The sequence below is a fragment of the Xenopus tropicalis genome, chromosome 2 (assembly GCF_000004195.4).
Source record: "Xenopus tropicalis strain Nigerian chromosome 2, UCB_Xtro_10.0, whole genome shotgun sequence".
NCBI lineage: Eukaryota > Metazoa > Chordata > Amphibia > Anura > Pipidae > Xenopus > Xenopus tropicalis.
The window spans coordinates 6441565-6462777 of NC_030678.2; the positions used below are offsets into that span (position 1 = coordinate 6441565).

The 21213-nt window shown below is 47.0% G+C and overlaps 1 protein-coding gene across 1 annotated transcript in view; it reads right to left on the bottom strand.

Annotated features, from left to right (window-relative positions):
• Positions 1-7069: 7069 nt before the first annotated feature.
• The window catches only part of arhgap31 (Rho GTPase activating protein 31), an 88577-nt gene continuing 74433 nt past the window's right edge, over positions 7070-21213 (bottom strand). Inside the window, exons 5-12 of the mRNA XM_031896448.1 lie at positions 19638-19745; positions 19386-19531; positions 18009-18210; positions 14166-14293; positions 13344-13403; positions 12594-13259; positions 11924-12150; positions 7070-10778 (exon numbers count right to left, since the gene is read on the bottom strand). Coding sequence (XP_031752308.1) covers positions 8514-10778; positions 11924-12150; positions 12594-13259; positions 13344-13403; positions 14166-14293; positions 18009-18210; positions 19386-19531; positions 19638-19745 — 3802 coding nt within the window. The 3' untranslated portion in view covers positions 7070-8513. The remainder of the gene's footprint in view (positions 10779-11923; positions 12151-12593; positions 13260-13343; positions 13404-14165; positions 14294-18008; positions 18211-19385; positions 19532-19637; positions 19746-21213) is intronic.

Here is a 21213-nt window from a genome sequence, read left to right on the forward strand (position 1 = left end):
TTGTGGGGAGGCCCAAAGTTTCGGAACCACTGCTCTACAGCGTCAGCCTCACAAAAAAGAAGAAGAGCTGACAGTCAAATGATAGATGGCAATAGAAATGAAAGGAGTGTGGTGAACCAGTCCAGTACGGGAAGGTGTAAGGGGTAACAGAGACCAGGACAATATACAACTATGTGATATCAGTCATAGATAAACATTGCGGGCTACTCTGCACTTTAGGAGAAGGGGGATAATGACTCAGTCTTCATTCCACCCTAATAACACGGGGTTAGTTTACAGCTCTACTCTAGAACCTCGTGGTACCTCTGGAACACATCATACATCAGATTTTTCCAGCAATAAAAGAAGATGGAGCATTTCGGGAGAGAAGAAGAGAGGTGGCCTTCCCATGCTATTCAACCAATAGCTGGGGGTTATTATTTTATATAATAAAGGTCGGGACTATTTTGTGATGTTTTTGTCACCGTGTAGGAATTCAGCCACGATATCTAAATGAGATCAATCAGCAGCAACACGAGGGAATCCAAACTATGTGGCTGGAATTTGGCTTAAGGTGAAACAGAGAAACTGCACAATGCATCTCACCTGTTTCTCTCCCCCCCACCAACAGATCCAATCCAATCTGATCCCATAGCTAACGTTTATTTATTTATATATTGCTTCTATTCCACTTCAGCCTTCTCCTATTCATCTAGAACTCGGACTCCCAGGCTCCTGCTTGGTTGCAAGGGTAAATAAGCTGATATTTCCAAGCCTGACAGCTTTACAACAAAGAATGGAGGCCAAGTGCAACACTTACGTTGAGGTCTGGCATGGTGCCGAGAGACTGGCGGATTGCTAATGTGGTGCCGTTATTTAAAAAGGGATCCCGTTCTCAGCCTGAAAACTATAGGCCTGTTAGTCTGACATCAGTAGTAGGAAAACTTTTGGAAGGGGTAATAAGGGATAGGGTACTTGAATACATTGCAGTTCACAATACTATTAGTTTGTGCCAGCATGGGTTTATGGGTAACAGATCTTGCCAGACTAATTTAGTTGCCTTTTATGAGGAGGTGAGCAGGAACCTTGATGCTGGAATGGCAGTTGATGTCATCTACTTGGACTTTGCTAAAGCGTTTGATACAGTACCTCACAGAAGGTTAATGATCAAATTAAGGAATATTGGCCTAGAACATAATATTTGTAATTGGATAGAGAACTGGCTGAAGGATAGAGTACAAAGAGTGGGGTAAATGGAACATTTTCTAATTGGACCAGTGTGGTTAGTGGAGTACCGCAGGGGTCAGTCCTTGGGCCTTTGCTTTTTAACTTGTTTATTAATGACCTGGAGGGGGGCATAGACAGTACTGTTTCTATTTTTGCTGATGACACTAAATTGTGCAAAACTATAAGTTCCATGCAGGATGTGCCGCTTTGCAGAGCGATTTGACAAAATTAGATAACTGGGCAGCAAACTGGGAAATGGGGTTCAATGTTGATAAGTGCAAAGTTATGCACTTTGGTAGAAATAATATAAACGCAAACTATCTACTGAATGGGAGTGTGTTGGGGGTATCCTTAATGGAGAAGGATCTAGGGGTTTTTGTTGATAACAAGTTGTCTAATTCCAGGCAGTGTCATTCTGTGGCTACTAAAGCAAATAAAGTGCTGTCTTGTATAAAAAAGGGCATTGACTCAAGGGATGAGAACATAATTTTGCCCCTTTATAGGTCCCTGGTAAGGCCTCACCTTGAGTATGGGGGGCAGTTACAGTGAGTATGGGGGCAGTAACAGTGAGTATGGGGGGGCAGTAACAGTGAGTATGGGGGGCAGTAACAGTGAGTATGGGGGGCAGTAACAGTGAGTATGGGGGGCAGTAACAGTGAGTATGGGGGGGCAGTAACAGTGAGTATGGGGGGCAGTGACAGTGAGTATGGGGGGGCAGTGACAGTGAGTATGGGGGGGCAGTGACAGTGAGTATGGGGGGCAGTGACAGTGAGTATGGGGGGGCAGTGACAGTGAGTATGGGGGGGCAGTGACAGTGAGTATGGGGGGCAGTAACAGTGAGTATGGGGGGCAGTAACAGTGAGTATGGGGGGCAGTAACAGTGAGTATGGGGGGCAGTAACAGTGAGTATGGGGGGCAGTAACAGTGAGTATGGGGGGCAGTTACAGTGAGTATGGGGGGCAGTTACAGTGAGTATGGGGGGCAGTTTTGGGCTCCAGTCCTTAAGAAGGATATTAATGAGCTGGAGAGAGTGCAGAGACTGCAACTAAACTGGTTAAGGGGATGGAAGATCAGCGCACCAGAGGCCCCCCCTATAGATTAGAGGAACGGAGCTTCCATTTGAAGCAGCGTAGGGGGTTCCTCACGGTGAGGGCAGTGAGGGGGTTGGGGAATGCCCTGCTGGGGGATGTTGGGTAGGGGGTTCCTCACGGTGAGGGCAGTGAGGAGGTTGGGGAATGCCCTGCCGGGGGATGTTGGGTAGGGGGTTCCTCACGGTGAGGGCAGTGAGGGGGTTGGGGAATGCCCTGCTGGGGGATGTTGGGTAGGGGGTTCCTCACGGTGAGGGCAGTGAGGGGGTTGGGGAATGCCCTGCCGGGGGATGTTGGGTAGGGGGTTCCTCACGGTGAGGGCAGTGAGGGGGTTGGGGAATGCCCTGCCGGGGGATGTTGGGTAGGGGGTTCCTCACGGTGAGGGCAGTGAGGGGGTTGGGGAATGCCCTGCCGGGGGATGTTGGGTAGGGGGTTCCTCACGGTGAGGGCAGTGAGGGGGTTGGGGAATGCCCTGCCGGGGGATGTTGGGTAGGGGGTTCCTCACGGTGAGGGCAGTGAGGGGGTTGGGGAATGCCCTTCCTAGTGATGGGGTAATGGCAGATTCTGTTAATGCCTATAAGAGGGGCCTGGATGAGTTCTTGATCAATCAGAATACCCAAGGCTATTGTGATACTAATATCTACAGTTAGTATTACTGGTTGTATTTATAGTTTATGTATGTGAGTGTATAGATTGGTTAGTATAGGTTGTGTGCTGGGTTTACTCGGATGGGTTGAACTTGATGGACAATGGTCTTTTTTCAACCCTATGTAACTATGTAACTATGTAACTTACAAACCAAGAGTTAATTTTTAAGGTGAGCTTTCCCTTTAAAGTGATACACCATGCCTTGGTTGGGCCAGATATTTTTAAGAAGAAGCCTGTGGACACATATTGGGCTGAACCTTCTCAGAGGGCAACTCAGGGGGCGGAAGCTGTGCTGTTCCATTACTGGGGAAGAGTTGCAGTGGTCGGGGGCATAACTATGGAGAAAGCAGACCCCTCAGAGATGTTGTGCTGATCCATTACAGTGGATACAGAGGTGAGAAGTTGGGCAGATCTATTTAAGAAGAAGCTGGACCCGTATTGTGATGAACCTTCTCAGAGGGCTACCGAGAGAAGTAGGTAGTGCTATCCCATTAGGGTTTGAGGCTGGCTGGGAGTGACAAGTTGAAGAGGGAATCTACTTGGATCAACTATAAGAACTGCTAAGGGAGGGGCACTATCCTGGACCGGACCAGTTCTAGCGCTACTGGCTAAAAGCTGTATGCACCATCACTGAGAAGGTGGAGAAAACAAATATCTGGGAAGTTGTTCTTTTATCTGAGATGATCATGACCCCTATACTGAGTAGTATTGTGGCCCTTTAGTTCCCCTTTAGCGTTGGGACAGATAACAGCCAATCCCTCAGGAGAAGGAGTGTCCATAGTGTATTCCCCACCAGCTGCTGCTGAACGTCCCCCATCAACCTAAATTCATGGGAACAGTAGCACCACAGGGTTTCCATTGGTCCATCTATGCGCCACATCAGGGTTTCCATTGGTCCATCTATGCGCCACAACAGGGTTTCCATTGGTCCATCTATGCGCCACAACAGGGTTTCCATTGGTCCATCTATGCGCCACAACAGGGTTTCCATTGCCTTTATTAGAGATGCAGCAACCCCAGAATTCAGTGGAATACTAGGAATTTTTGTAAAATTTGATTTTTTGTTGTTACATTTTTTACCAGTTTAGGACAAAAACTGACCCACTTTCTTTCTGTGTGACAAACCATTCCTTTGCCAAGTGACTGATCCACTTCCTTCCCGAGTGACTAATCCACTTCCTTCCCGAGTGACTAATCCACTTCCTTCCCGAGTGACTAATCCACTACTTTCCCGAGTGACTAATCCACTTCCTTCCCGAGTGACTAATCCACTTCCTTCCCGAGTGACTAATCCACTACTTTCCCGAGTGACTAATCCACTTCCTTCCCGAGTGACTAATCCACTACTTTCCCGAGTGACTAATCCACTTCCTTCCCGAGTGACTAATCCACTTCCTTCCCGAGTGACTAATCCACTTCCTTCCCGAGTGACTAATCTACTACTTTCCCGAGTGACTAATCCACTTCCTTCCCGAGTGACTAATCCACTTCCTTCCCGAGTGACTAATCCACTTCCTTCCCGAGTGACTAATCTACTACTTTCCCAAGTGACTAATCCACTTCCTTCCCGAGTGACTAATCCACTTCCTTCCCGAGTGACTAATCCACTTCCTTCCCGAGTGACTAATCCACTTCCTTCCCGAGTGACTAATCCACTTCCTTCCTGAGTGACTAATCCACTTCCTTCCTGAGTCACTAACCTACTTCTTTCCCAAATGGCTGATCAACTTCCTTCGTACATGACTAAACCACCTAATTCCCATGTCACTGATCTAATCCCTTTTAGAATAAGAAATTACCCTCTTCCTAAATTAAATTCTTATATAATTAATAATTATATAATTGAATTCTTTCCAAAGTGACTGATCTACTTCACCCCATTCACTTCCTTATAGTGATTAATTCACTTTCTTCCTGAGCGACTAATCCACTTCCTTCCTGAGCGATTAATCCACCACTTCCCAATTGACTGATCTGCTTCCATCCTCTCCACTTCCTTCCTGCCATTTCCTTCCTGGGTGACTAATCCACTTCCTTCCTGACTAATCTACTTCCTTCCTGAGCAACTAATCCACTTTCTTTCTGAGTGACTAATCTACTTCCTTCCTGAGCGATTAATCTACTTCCTGAGCAACTAATCCACTTCCTTCCTGAGCAATTAATCCACCTCTTTCCAAGTGACTGATTAACTTACTCTGTGAGTGACTGACCTACTTCTTTCTCAAAAGTCTGATCCACTTCCTTCCTGATTAAACCACCTAATTCCCATGTTACTGATCTAATTGCTTCTAGAATAAGAAATTATTCTCTTCCTAAGTAATTTATCCAATTCTTTCCAAAGTGACTGATCTACTTCCATCCCCTTCGCTTCCTTCCTGACATTTCCTTCCTGTGTGATTAATCCACTTTCTTTCTGATTAATCCACTAGCTCCCAAGTGACTGATCTGCTTCCGTCCTCTCCACTTCCTTCCTGCCATTTCCTTCCTGAATGACTAATCCACTTCCTTCCTGAGTGACTAATCCACTTCCTTCCTGAGCGACTAATCCACTTCCTTCCTGAGCGACTAATCCACTTCCTTCCTGAGCAATTAATCCACCACTTCCCAAGTAACTGATCTACTTTCATCTCCTTCACTTCCTTCCTGACATTTCCCTCCTGTGTGATTAATCCACTTCCTTCCTGAGCGACTAATCCACTTCCTTCCTGAGCGACTAATCCACTTCCTTCCTGAGCGACTAATCCACTTCCTTCCTGAGCAATTAATCCACTTCCTTCCTGAGCAATTAATCCACCACTTCCCAAGTGACTGATCTACTTTCATCTCCTTCACTTCCTTCCTGACATTTCCCTCCTGCGTGATTAATACACTTCCTTCCTGAGTGACTAATCCACTTCCTCCCTGAGTCATTAATCCACTTCCTTCCTGACTGACTAATCCACTTCCTTCCTGAGCGACTAATCCACTTCCTTCCTGACTGATTAATCCACTTCCTCCCTGAGTCATTAATCCACTTCCTTCCTGATTGACTAATCCACTTCCTTCCTGAGAGACTAATCCACTTCCTTCCAGAGCGACTAATCCACTTCCTTCCTGAGCGACTAATCCACTTCCTTCCTGAGCGACTAATCCACTTCCTTCCTGAGCGACTAATCCACTTCCTTCCTGAGCGACTAATCCACTTCCTTCCTGAGCGATTAATCCACTTCCTTCCTGAGCGATTAATCCACTTCCTTCCTGAGCAATTAATCCACCACTTCCCAAGTGACTGATCTACTTTCATCTCCTTCACTTCCTTCCTGACATTTCCCTCCTGCGTGATTAATCCACTTCCTTCCTGAGTGACTAATCCACTTCCTTCCTGAGCGACTAATCCACTTCCTTCCTGAGCGACTAATCCACTTCCTTCCTGAGCGACTAATCCACTTCCTTCCTGAGCGATTAATCCACTTCCTTCCTGAGCGACTAATCCACTTCCTTCCTGAGCGACTAATCCACTTCCTTCCTGAGCGACTAATCCACTTCCTTCCTGAGCGACTAATCCACTTCCTTCCTGACTGATTAATCCACTTCCTCCCTGAGTCATTAATCCACTTCCTTCCTGATTGACTAATCCACTTCCTTCCTGAGAGACTAATCCACTTCCTTCCAGAGCGACTAATCCACTTCCTTCCTGAGCGACTAATCCACTTCCTTCCTGAGCGACTAATCCACTTCCTTCCTGAGCGACTAATCCACTTCCTTCCTGAGCGACTAATCCACTTCCTTCCTGAGCGATTAATCCACTTCCTTCCTGAGCAATTAATCCACCACTTCCCAAGTGACTGATCTACTTTCATCTCCTTCACTTCCTTCCTGACATTTCCCTCCTGTGTGATTAATCCACTTCCTTCCTGAGTGACTAATCGACTTCCTCCCTGAGTCATTAATCCACTTCCTTCCTGACTGACTAATCTACTTCCTTCCTGAGTGATTTATCCACTTCTTCCGAAGCGACTAATTCATTTCCTTCCCATCCACTTCCTTCCTGAGTAAGCGACTTCCTTTCCAGGTGACTAATCCATTTTGTTCATGAATTAGTTTCCTGAGACCTTTCAGACATTCCTGTACAAATTTGATTTCCATTGTTTTCAGCCATTTTGCCTTTTCCAGTTTATTAGAAAGTGAGACAATTAAATACACATGTAGCACCTTAGTTTTTTGTTTTTTTTATAACATTTTCCCGCCGGATCCATAGTCCAGTTTACAGGGCCACTTCACAATCCACTTTCTAAAAATATATTTATCATTTTTCATATTTATATTATTATACAAAATAGGTTTTAGCCGCGTTGCTCTGGGGGGATCGCCCCTAGTTACAGAGTCCGTAGATCCCCTGTTTACATATAATACAGCAATTTAACATTAGCAATGCAGCAGATTTCCTATAATAATGGTGAGGGCCCTTAGAATGAACATAACTCCGCCCCTTGCGCTCGGCAGACATTCGGATTTGCTGTATAAACACAAGGTAAAAAAAAAAAAAAGTTAAATTCAAAAAATGCTTTGAAAATATTTTTTCAAGCACAAGAGCTAAAATAAAATATTAGGGTGAGAGAAAAGCTGCTAAAATCGAATACTCTCCTTTATACACGCACGTGGGGGTTATTCGTGGAGGCAGGACGAGGGATTTGGAAAGGGGGTAAAAGGTGTGTAAAACTTTCTTCACATTCCCAGGAATTTTTCCTACTGTGATTGGGATTCTGCATTTTATAGAACTAAATTGAAGCTAATAAACTAAAAAAAAGGGGTGTGGCCTGGCATAACTGAGGGTGTGGCTAGCTAAAATGATTGTTTTCTCTGTAATACATATAACTCCACAGGTTTTTCCCACAAGTGTCTATGAAGAACTAAATTAAAGCTAATAAACAAAAGGGGTGTGGCCTGTCATAACTGTGGGTGTGGCTAGCTGGACAGATTGTATTCTCTGTAATACATACAACTCCATAGGTTCCGTAATAGCCCATACAGAGAGAGCCATTGCCTGTACTAAGGACAATTCTAAAGTCAATAACTTGGCCCAGAACGGGACATGGTTTACCAGGGGTGGAGGTGTCTAAGTCCAAAATCATCGAGGGAGGTTGACTTCTCTATACTGGGCCTTCCATGACCCATTATCTTGCCTACCGATTGGCTGGATTCACATGATGCGAACTGCACTGCAGTCCGACCATCACTTTGGATTAAGGAAACATAAGGTACCTGAGCAGAAACAGGTCACCATGAAGGTCCAAAAGCTGAAGGCTCTTGGGGTGCTGAGAACTGTAGACAAGGGAAAGCCACTGATGGTCCAGAAAGAGATCCTGTGGTTTTGGGGTTCTCTCAACAACCAATCACAGCTATTCTTGTGTGTGGGTCAATACTTTATGATGTGGGCAATACTTTCCCGGCACTGAAACACATGTCCTTATTCCATAAAATCGCAACAGAAAATAAAATAACAGCACAACACCCTCCCTGCACTGCTTCCAATACTTTAACATTATATTAATTCTGACAAATACAAAATTTTAGAAGTGAATTCAACGTCCTTCATTCGATTTGCCTCCCGCTCCGGCTGTCAAGAATGACAGATCTCCTCTGAGGTTGGTAGAAACAACTTGTAGATGTCTCCAGTCTTTGTCCGTTTTTGGGAATGGTTAGTTTGTTCCTTAGTACGACCCCTTCGGGAGTTCTTTGGTTCTCCAACGCCGACTCCTGGGAGGTGGTGTGACTTGGGCTTTTGATGGGGGACAAAAGAATTCTGGAGTCAGCGGGAGTGGGATGATCCATAATCGGGAAAGGGGGGCTGAAAAGGATAAGACTCTGAGGTCTTCCAGGTCTGGACCTGAAGTTGGGCTTTGAAAAACCAGAAGGCCTATCAAGTTTGGATGACAAAGGCGTGTCTCCACTAGCTTCCCCATCGGAGGTACGTTTGCGACGAAGAACTGGGGCATCTTGAGAAACAACACGGCTATCTCCCTGGCTGCTACTGTTGGACTGATGGGAAGAGTCTAACGAGATTGGATCGTTGTTTTCCTTCTCCTCCACAACTTCTTTCTCAGGCTTGAAGACCTTTGGTTTATCAACGTGGGCATTGCATGGAGTTAAAGTCTGGCTTGCAGCGGAGTTGCAAGTGGAGTTGGACTCAGGCTGACTTACTTGTATTTTCTCAGCTGGAAGAACTTCAGAATCTGCATTTACTGTGTTCAACGGCTGAGGAATTTGGGTATATTGGACCTTTGGAGGTATGACGGGTACAGCTTTGGCCTGGCACATCTTAATCATGAAAGAGGCCCTCACTGCTGACACACTCACAGGTGCCGAGTTGCGTCGACCAGTAGGAGCATGGGCGGAAGGCACATATGGCAAGTCAGAGTCTTTGGTTTGCAACGACGAGGGATAAGTCCATGAATCCCCCACTCCCTGGTTTATATTGTTGGACATTTTTGGGTTTGCATGGATTTTCTGAGCACCTATATCACTAGAACCACAGCTGGCTGCCCGCTCAAATGTAAATAATTCCCCCGCAGGACTGGAAGTGTCCAAACTCAAGGAAGAAGGTCGGGTTTTGGGTCTCCCTGATGCCTCCTCCTTGTTGAGGTTATTCTCAACCGACTGTTCCAGATCAGAAACCGTGGGGGGCCCGTTTCTGTTCTGCACCGCTACGGAGTTGAAAGGCAACGCAGGCAGCATCAGAGTCGAATTAAACATTTCGTGGCTCTTGATCTGCGGGAGTTGCAGCAAAGGGTCGTCCCCGTGTTCTTTATCATTTTTACTCTCTCCAGAACCGGATCCATTTTGGTTTTCATGTGCAGATAAGTTCATGATTTTACCCACATTCCGGGTCTTTTCAGAATCGTTGTGTGAGTTCTGCTGCACCGACGTGTCCGTTTCAGACCTGAGATGGAGCAGACCTTCAACTCTATTCGCACCTACAAATCTACATGTCCATTTGCTCGTTCGAGTATCTTTGCTGTCTAGAGAGAGACTGCGAGTGAACTCGGGCCTCTTATAAAGCTCCCCCGTGGTTCCCCTACGTTTCGGCTGGATTGTCGGAGCTTCCTTATCAGGAACGTTTTTTAATTTTGGCGAGTGCAGTGGACTTGTCACCCACTGGTGATCTTCCCAGAATTCCTCCAGCTCAAACGTTTGCACATTGTCTCCACCAAGCTCATCATCGTTCTCTAAAGACCCACTAGACTTTCTTTCTAACCTCAGCATTTGTACGTTCTTGTCTCTACCGGACTCCACTGTGTCTACAGTAACCTCCACTTTCTCCTTCTCTTGGGCTTCCAACTGATTGGAACCTCCAGTTTCACTCTTAATGGGCACAGGTTCAGGGGAACCCAACGTGCTATTTCCTTTGTCCGGGTCACAAATCTCTTTCTCACCAATCAAAGGTCCTTCGTGCTCATTGCAAAGCTGGTTTTCCTGAGGTAGAAGAAAGTCAGTTGCCTCCACTTGCACAAGGTCCAAGTCTGAACTTTGAGGAATGTTTTCCAGTTTTGTCTGTGGCTGAATAGAGTCCTGCTTTGGGAGGCTGTCGCTATGTTGAATGTCGGGTTCCTCGAGCTCTAAGGAGTTTACAACAGCACCATCGTTATTTCCTTCAGGCAGCAGAGGACTTTGTATGAAGTCAGAGCTGGGCTGTACAGTGTCCGACGAGCCTTCAGGTACGGCCGAGGGGGGCGGAATTTCTTCCAAGTCCGTTGAAGGCTCCGATACAGGAAACTCTTCTTCGGACTCAATGATCTTTAATTCTTGCTGAATATCTGACCAGAGAGGGTCAAGAAAAGAGAGGGTCGTGTCTTCCTCCTAAAAAACAAAAATGGCAAAATGAGGAGCCATTTTTATTTGAAATATTGCCACAAAAATAACGAACATTTAACACATTCGGGGGGCTATTTATCATGCTGTATATCAATGTAGCCATTTCCCGAATGTCTTTGACTTCTTTATGGAGACGGCAACAGCTCTGACCAATGAAACCCAAAAAGAAATTGTTCAATAGGAAAGTGTTGGTATATTCTCTATGGGCGGAATGTCTCTATACTGGGGGGGATTTACAATTTTTTTTGTTTACAATTCATATTTTTTTAGCTTTCAGAAAGGGATAAATGGTCAGGGGGGAAAAATTCTCACCACACGCGTAACCCCTTCCGTTTCGGGATTCGGCAGAATCCAACAGGTTGTGTTTGGGGGTTCAGCTGAACCCAAAAAAGTGGGTTCGGTGCTTCCCTAGTAATAACCACATGGTTTTTTTTCAGTATTTTTATTCCTTCCTATCAATTCGGATCTTTTTATAAATGACTAGACATTTGGGTTCTTAGCCGAAATCATGAAAATCAGAATTTTGATGAATAGGCCTCTTTATCAGGAAAGGGGGGGGGACATCTTGCCATTGACTTCTATGTGATCTCAGCCAGTTTCAGCTGGCGAATTGTCCGATTCGAGATTTTTTTGGCCCTTTGGCATAGTAAATCTCAAAAAAGTGGCAACTTTTTGTTTTAGAGCTAAAAATCCAAATCCAAAAAAACCTATGACAATAAGTCAAACCAATGGCCCAATAAGTCTTATGGAATCCTGGACTTGGCCTTCACCAGAAGGTAAAGAAACTTTGCATCTTGGCCTTAAACAACTATAGGATGCAGTGTAATTCTGACCGCCATATTGAGAATAAATTGAAAGTGACACATGGAGGAAAAAGTCCCAGAAAAGTTGCAAAAACTGTGATAACTGCAATTTTTTGTATTGTTGCACAAAAGCCAACGTCAAAAAAACCCAGAAAACCTCTGAAACTACGAAGCCAAGAAAGATCTTCCATTTGTATCAGGGACATCTGCCATTGACTTCTACATGATCTCGAGAGGTTTGAGCTGGAGAATTTTCAGATTGGTCCCCAAGGGCCACACCTGCTCCTTAGTCCATAGACTATGACCACAGATGCAAAATGTACCCACCTGGGCAATGTGGAATGTTGGGTCTGGTTGGTTCCTTGGGTTTTCCACTTTCTGTGACTTTGCGGAGTCTGGGTCAGGCCCAGAGGCGGGGGAGCTGATAGCAGCCTGTAAATTATCAGCGGGGGGTGGTGCCTGTTCTGCCGCCATTTTCCTCTGTGCCATCTCACTCGCCTCTTGCTCCTGCAGCATCTCCAATAAAATCTCTTTGATGGTAAGAGTCGCCTCTTCTGTGAAACAGATAACATGAAAATTGACCTTAAAAGGTGTTAAATGACACATCTCTTTAAAGCCCCGCCCACTGTTGAGCAGTGGGTGGGGCTAGAGCACTGGCGCTAAATACTCAGAAAGGCTGAGCGATACAATAACAGCATCAAACTGTCTCTGGGATCCTCAAAAACATTAAAAGAACAACCCTGAGTCAGGGCTAGTAACCCATAGCAACCCATAGATGACCAGTAAGTTGCTATGGGTTACTAGACCTGGTGCAACACAGACACTTTTTTTACACTTAAATGAACTTAAATGAAAAGAGAAAAAAAGGTGGAGATAAAGCAAATGGCCATGTGTCTAAGGTATCCTTGTGGTTGCACCCACCCCAGTCCAACACTGACCAATCACAGGCAGCTGCCGAAAGACGTAATTATGGAAAGAAATGAGTATTTGGCATTACCAGTTTCCGTATCGGACTCATTGGAACACGATCTCTTTGGTCCTGCTTGCTTATCGCTGTTCCCAATGGTGGGAGAACGCGGCCTTTCCTTGATCCCAATATGGCTGCATTTTTCCAGTGTTGCCGATTTGGTGATCCTATCGATCCTATCGGGATCCAGCAAAGGAAGTTCCTCCAGGCTGGAGAGTAGAGGTCTCTCCTTGGCCGACCCTCGGCACGGGGTACTGTTGGTACTGATCACAGCCGACACTCGTAGAGGTACCGACACTGCAAATGGCTCTGAGATGTTCATGGCTTTTCTCTGGTGCCTGGGAGAGGCCTCCAGGGGGAAGAGGCTACCGGGAAAGCTGGATTTGGCTGCTCCGTCACCCGCGGTATAAAACATCTTGCGGATCTTTGGAGATGTCTGCTCACTATCCAGATCATCGCCGGCCCGAAAGACCTTCATTTGTTCAGGCGGTGGCTTGGGTTGAGGGGTCTTGCCATTTATATGGGCAGAACCCAACCCTCCCGTGGCCCCTGAGAGGTCCTCTGCATCCCATTCGCCTTCATGCTTGCTGACATCATAAGTGCTACCTGTTCCGGTGGCCCGAGACTTCAGCGCTGGTATGAAAAAGCCCCCGGTGGCCACCGATCTTTTGAATCGGCTCAGCTTCTCGTCTTCTCCTGTGAAGCAAGACCGGTTCGGTTAAGGACACGTGAAAAAGAGTAGGAAGCAGGACGGAGAAATAGGAAACTTGAGAAACTCACCTTCTGCTGGCAAGGAACAGAGTGATTCCATACTCTTGGCCGGGCGTATGGTGGCTTTCTCTACAGGGACAAGAATATCACGGGTTTAGGCAAATGATTGGTCCATACAGAATAGAAATGTGCCCTGATACAAAATACACCCCTGATTCTGACTCTAAATTTCTACTTTTCTCTCACAGTGGTGGTCAAACTTTTGCAGGTCAAGCCCCAATTGGAGATCCAACATTTGGCCAGACCCCCCTTGAAGGTCCAATCTTTGGTCAGGGCCCTCTTGAAGGTCCAATCTTTGGTCAGGGACCCCTTGTAGGTCCAACCTTTGGTCAGGGACCCCTTGTAGGTCCAACCTTTGGTCAGGGCCCCCTTGAAGGTCCAACCTTTGGTCAGGGACCCCTTGTAGGTCCAACCTTTGGTCAGGGCCCCCTTGAAGGTCCAACCTTTGGTCAGGGACCCCTTGTAGGTCCAACCTTTGGTCAAGGCCCCCTTGAAGGTCCAACTTTTGTCCGGAGCCCCCTTGAAGGTCCAACCTTTGGTCAGGGCCCCCCTTGAAGGTCCAACTTTTGGTCAGGGCCCCCCTTGAAGGTCCAACCTTTGGTCAGGGCCCCCTTGAAGGTCCAACCTTTGGTCAGGGCCCCCCATATAGGTCCAACCTTTGGTCAGGGCCCTCCTTAGCTTCTAACTCCCTGCCTCTGCTCTAAGCACCCCTACCCCAGGGTGGCCAGCCCCACTGCCCTTGTTGGCCAATATGGCTGTTGGGTGGACAGCTGGCCAGAAGGCTAGCAAGATGAGAAACCAGCAATGAGATACAAATTATTTAGAACTCACCACTCATCTCCTTCTGCCCCCGCACAAAGACACTCCCATTGCGGCTCAGTTTCGTCTTGGATTCCGTTCCGGACCGACCCAGATTAAAGATCGACTTCCACTTCTTAGATTTGGTGGAGAGTTTCCTCCTTAAAAAATAAAGATTTTTCATTAACCCAGGGGACTAAATACAAAAGAACAAGCTTCTGCAAGTCCAGACCAACTGACTAACCTATCGGTTACCTTCATATTAACCTGTGTGAGTTCCTATCTGTGAGCCCATGTGTATGATAAACAGGGACAGGGGGGCAAATAGGGGAGAGAGGGGCAAATAGGGGAGAAAGTTCCACTTTCCAACCACTGAGCATCTGTAGGGTACAGTGCCCTCCAGCTAAAACTCTGAAGGTCACATCAATGCCTTATCATTGCCAGGAAGGCTCCACCACTAGCCGGCCCCACAGACTGGCCCAGGAATAGCTCAGTAACAGGCCTGGGGTTCCAGCCGCTGTCTTTTCCATTTTTTCCAAGGTTACTTATTGCTATTTTAACTAGTTTATATATATATTTATATAGCAATGACACTATTTCCCAGCACTGAACAGAGATTATACATAATTCCCATCAGTCCCTGCCCCAGTGAGCTTACAATCTAAGGTCCCTATCCCATTCCCATCAGTCCCTGCCCCAGTGAGCTTACAATCTAAGGTCCCTATCACATTCCCATCAGCCCCTGCCCCAGTGAGCTTACAATCTAAGGTCCCTATCACATTCCCATCAGTCCCTGCCCCAGTGAGCTTACAATCTAAGGTCCCTATCACATTCCCATCAGTCCCTGCCCCAGTGAGCTTACAATCTAAGGTCCCTATCACATTCCCATCAGTCCCTGCCCCAGTGAGCTTACAATCTAAGGTCCCTATCCCATTCCCATCAGTCCCTGCCCCAGTGAGCTTACAATCTAAGGTCCCTATCCCATTCCCATCAGTCCCTGCCCCAGTGAGCTTACAATCTAAGGTCCCTATCCCATTCCCATCAGTCCCTGCCCCAGTGAGCTTACAATCTATTGTCCCTATCCCATTCCCATAAGTCCCTGCCCCAGTGAGCTTACAATCTAAGGCCCCTATCCCATTCCCATCAGTCCCTGCCCCAGTGAGCTTACAATCTAAGGTCCCTATCACATTCCCATCAGTCCCTTCCCCAGTGAGCTAACAATCTAAGGTCCCTATCCCATTCCCATCAGTCCCTGCCCCAGTGAGCTTACAATCTAAGGTCCCTATCCCATTCCCATCAGTCCCTGCCCCAGTGAGCTTACAATCTATTGTCCCTATCACTTTCCCATCAGTCCCTGCCCTAGTGAGCTTACAATCTAATTCCCCTATTATGTTTCTATCAGTCCCTACCCCAGTGAGCTTACATTCTAAGGTCCCTATCACATTCCCATCAGTCCCTGCCCCAGTGAGCTTACATTCTAAGGTCCCTATCACATTCCTATCAGCCCCTGCCCCAGTGAGCTTACAGTCTAAGGTCCCTATCCCATTCCCATCAGCCCCTGCCCCAGTGAGCTTACAATCTAAGGCCCCTATCCCATTCCCATCAGTCCCTGCCCCAGTGAGGTTACAATCTAAGGTCCCTATCACATTCCCATCAGCCCCTGCCCCAGTGAGCTTACAATCTAAGGCCCCTATCCCATTCCCATCAGCCCCTGCCCCAGTGAGCTTACAATCTAAGGTCCCTATCCCATTCCCATCAGTCCCTGCCCCAGTGAGCTTACAATCTATTGTCCCTATCACTTTCCCATAAGTCCCTGCCCCAGTGAGCTTACAATCTATTGTCCCTATCACTTTCCCATCAGTCCCTGCCCTAGTGAGCTTACAATCTAATTCCCCTATTATGTTTCTATCAGTCCCTACCCCAGTGAGCTTACATTCTAAGGTCCCTATCACATTCCCATCAGTCCCTGCCCCAGTGAGCTTACATTCTAAGGTCCCTATCACATTCCTATCAGTCCCTGCCCCAGTGAGCATACAATCTAAGGTCCCTATCATATTCCCATCAGTCCCTGCCCCAGTGAGCTTACAATCTAAGGTCCCTATCACATTCCCATCAGTCCCTGCCCCAGTGAGCTTACAATCTAAGGTCCCTATCCCATTCCCATCAGTCCCTGCCCCAGTGAGCTTACAATCTAAGGTCCCTATCCCATTCCCATCAGTCCCTGCCCCAGTGAGCTTACAATCTAAGGTCCCTATCACATTCCCATCAGTCCCTGCCCCAGTGAGCTTACAATCTAAGGTCCCTATCACATTCCCATCAGTCCCTGCCCCAGTGAGCTTACAATCTAAGGTCCCTATCACATTCCCATCAGCCCCTGCCCCAGTGAGCTTACAATCTAAGGTCCCTATCACATTCCCATCAGTCCCTGCCCCAGTGAGCTTACAATCTAAGGTCCCTATCACATTCCCATCAGTCCCTGCCCCAGTGAGCTTACAATCTAAGGTCCCTATCACATTCCCATCAGCCCCTGCCCCAGTGAGCTTACAATCTAAGGTCCCTATCACATTCCCATCAGCCCCTTGCCCCAGTGAGCTTACAATCTAAGGCCCCTATCACATTCCCACACACACACTGGGTTCACTGTATAAATAAAGAATATTAAAGTCTGCACATGAATTATTCAAAACCGACACTAGGTGGCGCCCTGTCCCCTTGGATAAGTCAGCAGTGGGTGGGTACAGTATTTCCCTTGTGAAGGAAATGAGTTCAGAATTCTTTGAGCATTTTAAAGCAGATTCAGACAATACACATAAAGAATAGTTTTTCCCCAAAAGTATAAAATGAGAGAAATATAAAACATAGAAAAATAGAAAAAAAAAAAAAAAAAAAAGCTGAATCTGCAACCAGCAGGTGGTGCTGTAGGGCCGCCCCAGTGACCACAAGTGGCCCCTTCGAGGGATTCCTAGTTGCCCACTCCCAGGGCTCCATAGACTAATTTATTCCAAGCCCTCAAACGAGCAGTGGCAAAAATAATTGGCTGCACTAGATAATAAAGGGGAACTCTGCCCATAAACTGCTTTTATTTTTTGCATTCCAATACACGCTCATTAACGCAATGTGAACTCGTCAGGGTAATTAGTGCTTATAATCAATCCCTGAAGCACTCGCTGACATTCGCCGGCTCATCGTTACTGGGATTCTGCTAATTAAAGCAGATGCTGGTTTCTAGCAACATCCTTATTTCTTAAAGGGCCAGCACCAACTTACGTTCGGCATCCCAAGACTTGAGCAGCTGTGGCCCCCCAGCTGCCCAAGGTGACCCTATGCCATTGCCCACCCCATATGGCACCCATAAAATGCCCATAATACATGAGATTTGCAAAACAGGCGCAGGAATTGTGCTTATATTAGTATATCCTTTGCGCCTGTGGTTGGGGGTTGGGGAGTGGTAGGAGCAATAATGCTGGAATTCGTTTGGATAAAGACTCGCTCAGGTAGGAAACTATGCCGCTTTGTGCCAACATTATTGCACCTTGCCAGGTTTTATTTTTTATAGTTTTTGAATTATTTTCTTCTAATTCTTTGCAGCTTTCAAATGGGGGTCAGTGACCCCGGCAGCCAAACCCTGTTGCTCTGTGAGGCTCCAGTTTTATTGTTATTGTTACTTTTTATTCCTTATCTTTTTAATACAGTTCCTCTTCTGTTCTTTTATTCAAACCACTCCCTGGTTGCTAAGGTAATTCAGACCCTAGCAACCAGATAGCTGCTGAAACTTCAAACTGGAGAGCTGCTGAACAGAAATAACTAAAAGACCAACTGCAAATTGTCTCGGGATATTACCCCGACACAGGGTGGCGCCGGACGCCCAGAACCTACTTGTTCTCAGGAAGGTCGATGACGGTGTGGAACAGGGACCCGGTGACGGGCACAATCTCGGGCAGGCTGTTCTCCCTCCTCTCCTTCCGGGCAGGGTGGGTGGCAGACAGACTCATGGCTTGGGCCTCCTCCAGGCTGACCAGCTTCATGGGAAGTGACCCTGACGGCAAAGTCATGCTCTTCATCATCACCACTCGGCATTCTGGGAAGGGGGCAGAATGAATATGTAACCAACAGACAGTTTATATTATATTAAGTGACCTATTAAAGAATCTCCCCAAACTGGAATATATATATCAGTAAATATTGCCCTTTTACATCCTTTCCCTTGAGCCGCCATTTAGTGAAGGTCTGTGTGCTCCCTCAGGGATCAGCTGACAGGAAGTGATGCAGCTCTAACTGTAACAGGAAGTAGTTTATTTACGGGTTTTACCTATGAGCTGTTTATGCAATATAGTTTTATAGAGACCGAGGGGGTATAGTTTTCCTTGTATGGTTTTATGATCTATCCCATAATGATAGCGTTGGCACAGCCCCAGTCAAACATGGAGCCCTGGCACCGAGCGCCCCGAGGCCCCAGCCAGACAAACAAGCCGGAGATAAGGGCACCGGAAACACTTCAGCGATTCAGACCCAACAATCACATGTAGGAGAGAACACTTTTTGGCACCGTATGAGTTTTGCCATAGTGACCGATAATATAACATTAACAAAGGTCCCTTAGCAAACAACACCCCCACCCCCCCCCCCCCAGCTGACTTAATGGCAAAAATATGTTTTTCTTACAGACTTACAGACTCTAGAGATGTCATTTTGTAGCTCTACCCCTGCTCTTACTCTCTTACTGGGCTACAGAGCTCTCGCTTCATTCTCAAGATATTAGCACTTTAACACTGCTAATATCAAGGGTGTGTAACTGGAGTGCCCTCTGCTGTTGGGTTCTTGGTATTGGCCAAACAGCAATGCAACAGCTGGAGTTACTGATGCAGTAAGGGGATGCTTCTTGTTTAGGGGGGGAGTCGAACAGGGTCAGACTGGGGGGTGCAGGGCCCAACGAGGCTGCCGACCCAGGGGCCCCCACCACCTGTGCAATTATTATACTTATTTTAGGTGTGATCAGGAGTGTGGGGGAGTGCAGCAGGGATCAGGTCTGGGTGGCAGGGCCCACTAAGTTTTTTCCCGGTGCCCGATGGCCCAGTCCAACCCTGGAAAGTGGGTGCAGTTTCATAGGAAGTAGGGGTGTCTGTGTCTAACTGGGCGTGGCTTGGCAGGATGGGGGCATGGCCTAAATTGTCCAATGATGGTAGGGACGCCACTGACCGCCATAAGAGAAACACTCTCCATCTTCAGACTGACGTCACAATGGAGACCACTCACCCTCCTTCTGTTTAATGGGGGCAGCTGGGATCTTGTTGAAGATCTGGTCCACGTGGTTGAGGATGAACTCAATGACAAACTGCTGGACACGAACCTCCATGAACGCCGCGTCCCCATTGCAGCCGGCATCTTCTATCTCTTTGGACCTGGAACAGAGACAGGGTTTATTTCCCACCCAATGCAACTGGGATGGACCCCACATGAATAGTTACCCCTCGTAGTGGCCCTTTTGGATACGGCAGTGGCTCCTACCTGAGTAGATTGGGTGCCCAGACAAGGGCCAGGTTCCTGATGTGCATGTTGGTAGTAGAGCTGTGGGACGCAATGTGGGTCAGGTGTTTGCTCAGGTACTCCAGGGTCCTGCAAGGGTAGGAAAGGGTAAACACCACCCAATGAGAATGGTTTAGGTGGGGCTTCTGACCCCAGCTCCGCCCCTCTTTCTGCAATCCAAACCCCCCTCCCCCAAGCCATGGGCCCCAGGTGGTTACCTACCCTTGGGCTGGTGGAACATAGACATCCCCTTGAACACCACCAGTTTGCACTGATGTCGACCCAAATCCCACCTCCTTAGTAGTAAGCCACACCCATTTCTTGGGGTTCCAGGCTTCCCCCCTGTTTCCTTTGGGCCCCTGACAATTTTCCTGCCTTTTGCCCCAATGGGGGCCCTAACTGGATATTAAGAGCGCAGGGACTGCACCAACTAATACTATGGCGCCGGGTTCTTTAAAGGGGTGGTTCTAAAAGTTTAGTATATTATAGAATGGCCTATTCCTAGCAACTTTGCAATTGGTCTTTATTATTTATTTTTGATAGTTTTTTTTTAACTATTTGCCTTTCTCTTCTGCCTCTTTCCATCTTTCAAATGGGGGTCACTGACCCCGGCAGCCAAAACCTATTGCTCTGAGTTTTATTGTTATTGTTACTTTTTATTCCTTATCTTTCTATTCAGTCCCCTCTCCTATTCATATTCCAGCCTCTCATTCGAACAACTGCCTGGTTGCTAAGGTAAGTAAGACCCTAGCAACCCCATAGCTGCTTCAATGGCAAACTGAAAAGCTGGAAAAACCACAAAAAATAAAAAATGAACACCAATTGCATTTTTTTTTAGAATATCATAGTTAATTTAAAGTTGAACTACACCCCTTTTAAGGGACTGACCAAATAAAATGGTGTTTCTTAGGCCAGACTGACATTTCAGGGAAATACCTTGGCAGGGAGTAATGGGGCAGTCTGGGGATGCTGAAAGCCCAATCTCAGTAATGGTGCTTCCTGGGCCTGCTCCCCATCCCAAGCCCTTCAAGGGTAAGTAAACCTTCAAAATAAGTTGATGTAAAATTGATAAGATGAGGTTAAATATGAATGAGTTTTGTTACAACAGCGCCACCTGCTGGTCCCTAATATCGTAGCATTAAAAAATAAATAAATAATGAAAGTAAATTGCAAAAGTGCTTAGAATAGTAGTCTCATCAACTTGTTTTAAAGGTTTACTTATCCTTTATATGTCAGCGGATCCCAAGCACTTCCATTCCCAGCATCCGCATTGGGCGGGAGAGTGCCGGAGTGGGGTGGGAGTGGGGTGGGAGTGGGGTGGGAGTGGGGTGGGAGTGGGGTGGGAGTGGGGTGGGAGTGGGGTGGGAGTGGGGCCGGAGTGGGGCCGGAGTGGGGCTTGGGCTCAGCCAACTATTCCCCAGGGATAAATACTCACACGGATTGGGAATAAATCACCAGAGACTTCCAGTGGGCCCTGTTAGCTAAACACTGCGCTGAATCAGCCACAACATTGTTTATCTGAGCCACTGGGGCTGGGGGAGCCTCGCGTGTGGAGCAG